The sequence below is a fragment of the Gekko japonicus genome, unplaced genomic scaffold (genome assembly GCF_001447785.1).
Source record: "Gekko japonicus isolate JY-2015 unplaced genomic scaffold, Gekko_japonicus_V1.1 scaffold5565, whole genome shotgun sequence".
NCBI lineage: Eukaryota > Metazoa > Chordata > Lepidosauria > Squamata > Gekkonidae > Gekko > Gekko japonicus.
Genome location: NW_015177191.1, coordinates 1 through 7910, shown reverse-complemented (window position 1 = coordinate 7910; position 7910 = coordinate 1). Strand labels below are relative to the sequence as shown.

The 7910-nt window shown below is 51.5% G+C and overlaps 1 protein-coding gene across 1 annotated transcript in view; it reads right to left on the bottom strand.

Moving 5' to 3' along the window:
- LOC107124877 (filamin-A-like) overlaps positions 1-5985 on the bottom strand; it is a gene marked incomplete at both ends in the record, with an annotated part of 44685 nt that extends 38700 nt beyond the window's left edge. Inside the window, 2 exons of the mRNA XM_015428380.1 lie at positions 2675-3272; positions 5723-5985. Of these exons, the coding sequence (XP_015283866.1) occupies positions 2675-3272; positions 5723-5985 (861 nt within the window). The remainder of the gene's footprint in view (positions 1-2674; positions 3273-5722) is intronic.
- Between the last annotated feature and the right edge of the window lie 1925 nt (positions 5986-7910).

The window sequence follows — 7910 nt, the reverse complement described above, 5'->3', positions numbered from 1 at the left end:
TTGGGAACATGCAGACCCCATTCATATCAGAAGTAAGGATCCCCATGTGCAGAAAGGAATGTAAGAAGGCACCAGAGAGTTTGAGTCCACTGGCCCCTTTAAGACCAACAACGTTTCATGCCCCCTCTAAGCTGTGGAGTCTTGGGAGCAAAAGATGGGCCATTTGGCCTGATCTAACGTTGGCTTCTCTCATGTTCTTATAAGAGGGAATTAGATAAACATATGGAGCAGAGGTCCACCAGTGGCTATCAGCCATGAGGGATAGATAGGAACTCTCGGTCTGGGGCAAGGGATGCTCTGTATTCTTGGTGCTTGGGGGTGGGGTCAACAGTGGGAGGGCTTCTAGTGTCCTGGCCCCACTGGTGGACCTCCTGATGGCACCTGGTATTTTTGGCCACTGTGTGACACAGAGTGTTGGACTGGATGGGCCATTTGGCCTGATCCAACATTGGCTTCTCTCATGTTCTTATGTTCTTATCCCCCAGGATCCCCATGTGCAGAAGGGGAATGTACGAAGGCACCAGAGAACCAAGTCTGAGTCCAGTGGCCCCTTTAAGACCAACGAAGTTTCATTAACACGGTTTAATTCCATTTGGTACAGCCTCCAGGTGGGGCCTGGAGATCTCCCAGAATGATGAATCATCTCCAGACGACAGAGTTTAGTCCCCCTGGATCAAACTTTGGAGAGTGGCTCAAACTCGGTGGGTCCCTACCCTCCCCAAACCCTGCCCTCTGAACCTCCTGGGATTTCCCAGCCTGGAGTTGGCAATCCTATCAGATCCAGAGGAAGCACACATCTGCAGGAAAAGGCTCACGTTTCAGCCCAAGCATGGCAAACTGATCAGATTTCTAAGGGGTTTGCTGCTTCCCGCCCATCGACGCTTCAAATTCCTATCACGTGAAGCCTCAAATTCACCCAGAAGGACGTCTAGCTTTCAGAACCACAACTGACGCACACAGATCCAAGCAGGCCGTGCAAGCACAGGAAACGTGTGCGATTCAGCTTAGAGTCACGTCTCCCATTTAAGGAAGAAAAAAAAAACACCAGCAAATCTCCAGCTTTTCTGGTTATTCAAACAGCTCTTTGACACATGAAGCCCAACAAAAAGCCGAATAGGTTTTGAATGCCTTGTGAGGCCTCATGGAGGGACTGTATCAATGGGGAGTCATGCGGCTGAGGTAAACGCATAATTCTGTCACCCGTGGGAAGACACCGTGCAAGCTGTCTCTGTCTCTAGAGCAATGACTCTCCCTCAGTGGTTCGAGAGCCACAGGTGATTCTTTGACACCCTACCTGTGGCTGTTCTCGGCACCGTTTCCCAGTGTGGCACCTGTCCTGTATTTCGTTTATTAAAACCCTTCTATCCCGCCGTTCCTCATGGCTTCGAGGACGTGGGCAAAGCTCTTGCCTGGCATAGCCCGCCCTGGGCAATTGGCTCCCGTCCTGAAATAGCCACGGCCAGAGGGGCAGGTAAGCTACGAGTCTCTGAGGGACAGGACTCGTGCCAAGGATGGAAACAAAGGCAGCTACCTTACACATGAAATACATGAAGCTGCCGTATACAGACTCACAACACTGGTCCATCCAAGGCAGCACTGTCTACTCAGACTGGCAGCAGCTCTCCAGGGTCTCAGGCGGAGGTCTTTCACATCACCTCCTGCCTGACTTTTTTTTAAACTGGAAAAGCTGGGGAGTCAGGACTGAATTTGGGACCTTCTACACACCAAGCCACAGCCCCTCTCCTGTTTCGGTTGATAGCAACCACATCTGTAGCTCTCATAAGGACATCAGAAGAGCCCTGCTGGGTCAGACCAGGGAGGGTCCCTCTAGTCCAGCATCCCGTCTCACGCAGTGGCCAGCCAGTTCCCATGGAGGGCCAACAACAAGGCACAGAGGCCGAGACCTTCATAAGAACATCAGAAGGGCCCTGCTAGATCGGACCAGTGGTCCATCTAGTCCAGCATCTTGTCTCACACAGCCAGTTCCTCTGGAGGGCCAATAGAAGGGCACAGAGGCCCAGGCCTTCATAAGAACATCAGAAGGGCCCTGGTGGATCGGACCAATGGTCCATCCAGTCCAACGTCCTGAAGAACATCAGAAGGGCCCTGCTAGATCGGACCAGTGGTCCATCTAGTCCAGCATCTTGTCTCACACAGCCAGTTCCTCTGGAGGGCCAATAGAAGGGCACAGAGGCCCAGGCCTTCATAAGAACATCAGAAGGGCCCTGCTAAATCAGACCAGTGGTCCATCCAGTCCAGTGGCCAACCAGTTCCTCTGGAGGGTCAATAACAGGGCCCAGAGGCCCAGAGCTTCCCCTGATGCTGCCTCCTGGCACTGGTCTTCAGAACCTAAAGACCTGCCTCTGAATGTGGAGGTTCCCTTCAGTCCCCATGGCTAGTAGCCACTGACAGACCTCTCCTCCATAAATCTGTCCAATCCCCTCTTAAAACACTCTATGACTGTGGCCATCTCCACATCCTCTGGCAGCGAATTCCACGTTTCAATCACTCACCGAAAGACCTACCCCTCTCCACAGCCCTACAGTTCAATTCTTTTAAAAACCCACACACACTTATTTCTACAGTCGTCTCCCAAAGCACTGCGGACGGCTCCGTTTGGTCCCCGGCCCACATGCTTTTGCGCTTCGAGCCAGCCTGCGCGTCCGGTCCTCACCTTTGCCTTCCACTCCAGGCCCATAAACCTTGACACCGGACGTGTCCACGGGGGCTTCCACGTTGAGCTTGCTGGGGAAATTGGGCACCGGCTGCCCCCCGTACTTGATCGTGATGGTGTAGATCCCCGGGCAGAGCGGGATGTATGTGATGGTATACGTCCCGTCCCCGTTGTCCCGCACGTGGACCTCGGCCTGCGTGCCGCTCTCGGAGATGATCTCGATGGTCAGTTCGGCGCTGCCGGCGCTGGAGCAGTCCACGCTGAACTCCCCGGCTTGCCCCACCGTGGCGTGTTCCAGCCCAGGTCCGGAGCACTTCACCTTGGAGGGGTCGAAGCCGGGCACCACTTGGGCCTTGAAAGGCGAGCCTGGCACGTGGGTGTTGGCAAAGAGGATGTTGATATTGTACTCCCCGGGCTCGGTGGGCAGGTAGGACACTGAGCAGGTGCCATCGCCGTTGTCCAGGCACTCGATCTTGGCCTCACAAGGGCCTTCCACCGTCAGGCCGAGGCCTCCGTTCCCGGCCCCCTTGGTGTCGATGGTGAAAGGAGCCGGGGAGCCGGCTGAGCCACCCTTCAAGCCTGGTCCGTAGGCCTTCACCTGGGGAGAGAAGATGGGTTGTCACCTTTGACGTCAACGGTGAACATGCAAGAGCATACGTAGCTGCCTTCTACTGACTCAGACCTTTGGTCCATCAAGGTCAGTATTATCTACTCAAGATGGCAGTGGCTCTCCAGGGTCTCAGGTCGAGGTCCTTCACATCACCTCCTGCCTGGTCCCTTTTAACTGGAAATGCCGAGGATTGAACCTGAGACCTTCTTCATGTCAAGCAGAGGCTCTGCCATTAAGCCAGGTTCTCGGGTCAAGGTCTTTCTCATCCCCTCCTGCCTGGTTCTTTTAGCTGGAGATGCTGGAGATTGAACCTGGGACCTCCTGCATGCCAAGCAGAGGCCCTGCAGCTGAGCCAGGGTCACGGGTCAAGGTCTTTTTCATCCCTGCCTGCCTGGTCCTTTTAACAGGAGATGCCAGGAACTGAACCTGGGACCTTCTGCACGCCAAGCAGAGGCTCTGCCACTGAGCCAGGGTCTCAGGTCAAGGTCTTTCCCATCACCTCCTGCCTGGTCCCTTTAACTGGAGATGACAGGGATTGAACCTGGGACCTTCTGCATGCCAAACAGAGGCTCTGCCACTGAGCCAGGGTCTCAGGTCAAGGTCTTTCTCATCATCTACTGCCTAGTCCTTTTAACTGGAGATGCCAGGAACTGAACCTGGGACCTTCTGCATGCCAAGCAGAGGCTCTGCCACTGAGCCAGGGTCTCAGATCAAGGTCTTTCCCATCACCTCCTGCCTGGTCCTTTTAACTGGAGATGCCGGGGATTGAACCTGGGACCTCCTGCATGCCAAGCAGAGGCTCTGCCTCTGAGCCAGGGTCTCGGGTCAAGGTCTTCCCCATCCCCTCCTGCCTGGTCCTTTTAACTGGAGATGCCGGGGATTGAACCTGGGACCTTCTACATGCCAAGCAGAGGCTCTGTCTCTGAGCCAGGGTCTCGGGTCAAGGTCTTCCCCATCCCCTCCTGCCTGGTCCTTTTTAACTGGAGATGCCGGGGATTGAACCTGGGACCTTCTGCATGCCAAGCAGAAGCTCTTCCACTGAGCTAGGCTCTCAGGTCAGGGTCTTTCCCATCACCTCCTGCCTGGTCCTTCTAATCAAAATCAAGGTCTTTCTAATCACCTCCTGCCTGGTGTCTTGATCATTCATAACAACTCCTTCAGGTCAAAGCACCCCCTACAGAGGCTGCTACCCACTCCTCCATGTGGGACTCCATGAACTGCAAGACTGCGCTCCCAACTCAAATCAGATTGATTAAGGGGGGGGGGGGGAGAGAGAGAAATCTGACAACATTTTGCATTGTATCTCTGCGCCCTGACTCCTTTCTTTATCATACCCCTCCTGTCTTGTCACTGGGAAGGAGAGACGCAGGGATCCGCATCCCTGCTTGCATCTGACAAATGTTATTTATTTATTCATTCATTCCATTTATACCCCGCCCTCCCCGCGAACAGGCTCAGGGCGGCTTACAAAGGGGGCGCTTTTGACTCCCTTAGAAACGTTCGCACCCCAGAAAATCTGGTTGATCTCTACGGGACTACAGGACTTGGTTCTACCGCGGACTAACACAGCCGCGTTCTGATAGTATAAGCCAAGTTGAATTTGAAACTGGGTCTCCCACAGCTCCCTACTCCAGCACTAGCCCCTCCTACATCCTGCTGGCCCCTAGAGTCTAGTTCAGCTGGACGGCATCAGTCAGATGCACTTTTGCTCACGCAGGCACCGATTTAAGAATGCATAGGTTCTCCAGGACGCTGCTCTAATACAATAGAGTCGATCGGGACACTGGGGTTAGGGTGGCGAGCCCTGCCCAGTCACACCCGTCCCAGATCTACCCGTGTCAAGAGTCCCCAACATGGCGTCCGCTGACATGTTCTCGGGTGCCTGCCAAGTGTTTTTAGAAAAAGGACAGGGCGGGCCCCGTAGCCAGGACATTTTAATTCAGGGGTCCTTTCAATAAGTCAGGGGGCACCTCGCACATGCCCCCAAGGGGAGCACCACAAATAAAATAAAAAATGGGAAGTCGGGGGGGGGGGGCGCTGCCGGATCGGAGGGAAGGGGGGTCAGGGGGGCTGTGGTAGTAAGTCGGGGGGCGGGCCCCGAGATGCCCCACTGTAGCTACAGGCCTGGGGTAGGGGCAGGTGAGGCTCTTGCATAGCAGGGGTCTTGAATAGCCTTTGGAGATCTCATCGGCTGTGTGGATTTTTAAAAACATTGCTGTGGGGGGGCAGCAACCCCCACAGAACAAAGGTCTTCCCTGTGTGACTGAAGGCAAGCTGTGACAGCCATTCTATGGCCTCCGGTGGCAGCCATCTGGTGGTAGCCATGCCCACGGCCCTCTGTCAGAATTCCAAATGAGCCCGCAGGCTCAAAAATGTTGGGGACCTCGGTTCTATGTAGCAACCTGTGAGAGCCGCCCATCCCCCCCCCAGGACCATACCTTGGACGGGTTGGTGGGAGGTACTGCTTCCACAGGGAAGGGACTGCCCGGGACAGGCACTCCATCGTAGGTCACGTCCACCTCGTAGGGTCCCTCTTCGCGGGGGATGAACTTCACCACGCTGTTGTCAGGGCTGAGACCCGGTTCCACCTTGCACGGTACCGGTTTGCTGGAGGGGCCCGAGATTTTGGCCGCCACCTTGCCTTGACCGCCGGCCCCCTTGGATTTGACTGTGAACTCCTGGTCTTTGCCTACCTCCACCTCTGCAAGAAATAAAGAGTGCGTGCGTCAGATGGGGAACTTGAACTACACATTTAAAAAACACGGGCTTTGAATTTAGCCTTCAAACTGAAAGCCACCAGACTATAACTCTCAGTAGACAATACATAATACAAAACAGTATCTCAATGTTGATGGTGTACAAATAAGACCGCCGTGAACCAAACTCAGTATCTCCAAAGTTGTAGAAAAGAGCGAGAGTCCAGTAGCACCTTAAAGACTAGCAAAATTTGTGGCAGGGGAGGAAGCTTTCGTGAAGAAGTGAGCGGTGACTCTTGAAAGCTCCTCCCCTGCCACAAATCTGGTTAGTCTATAAGGGGCGCTACTGGACTCTTGGCTCTTTTCTACTGCTAAAGACAAACATGGCTACCCATCTTGATCAATCTCAAAGTTGACAATCTACACACAAAGCCACAGTAAAGATGACCGAATGCGTTTCAGCCCTATGGCCCTTCTTCAGTGGTCACAAGTGTTCCCTCTAAGTTGAGTTGACTGGCTCCCCGTTTTTTAGCCTCCGGCTCACACATTTTTGTCCCAGCTCAGGAAGGAGGGCTCCAGAACAACCTAATTCACGCACTAGCCAAATCGCTCGCTCACAACTGTAATGCTAGTAGCTCACAAAGTAGAATTTTTGCTCAAGACTCCACAGCTTAGAGGGAACATTTCACAAATACACACAAACACGCGCTGAAAACAAGCTTTAATATTATATATGTGTATATTGAGGACTACTTACTCCAGTGGCTTTCAGTTTAAAGGCTAAATTCCAGGCCTATGTTTTTTCAATTTATACTTTAAGCGCACTGTAAATAAACCTATTTGTTAAATTCATTTTTATACATGCAGAAATGGAGAACATTGTTAAGTGTAATTTTAAGAAAGAGTCAGAAATTTTGCTTTTGGGACTCAAAATGGAAGAAGTAAATGTGGCAAAAAGGACATTGATGTGGTAATATGATTACAACAGCCAGAATGATATATGCTCAATGTTGGAAACAAGACAAAATACCCGAAATTGGTGACTGGATAAAGAAGTTACTTTTTATGGTCGAAATGGACAAAATGACGAGGAAACTTAAAAATTTGGAAGCAGAAGAATTTTTTGAAGACTGGAAGGATTTTAGAGACTATTTAGAAAAATATTGTGAAGTAAAGGACAATTTGCTTTGTTTTGAAAACCATTGAAATATAAAGAATAATAGAAAATGGATAAGTGTATAAGAATAACAATTGAAAAATGTGTTACCTGTAGAGTTTGAATATTTAAAAAGGAAGATATGTAAAAGATTTAAGAGATGGGCAGGAGGTTGGAGCACTGTGGGAAGCCATGAATGGGTTGGGGTAAGAGGAAAAAGGATGTATAACATAAACTTTGATGTATGTTTGAACGTATATTATATCCTAATAAATTGTTTTTTTGGGGGGAAAAACATTTTTACACTGTTTTTGCACAAACTTTGTGGTACCTAATTCAGTCTTTTCCGGCGTACGCATGTGTCAGACATTCATTCAGAAGGTGGCCCGACAAGCTCTCAGCGCTCCCCATGGACCAAGAAATCCCACCCACAAGAACTGTGCCCCGCCCCATATCGAACACCCTTGAAGTTGACCGAGAACCACAGAGCCTGGAAACAGCCACAACATTCTGAGGTAAACAACTGTTTTCAGGCCTCCCTCAGCCTGAGACCTTGAGAAGATGGACACACTTTTGTGGCTGAGGTCAAACAGAGGGAAGGGGGAAGGCTGTTGGCATGACTAATCTTTCCTGGAAAACAAAGCAGGCTTGAAGCGTTTCCAATAATTAGTCTCTGGCATGCCTTCAGGAAAAGAAACGTCTGTGAGCTGCCGGCAAGGAAGCCTTTGAGGGCAGAGGAATGTAAGTTCGGACAAGATGGTTTTTCCCTCATGG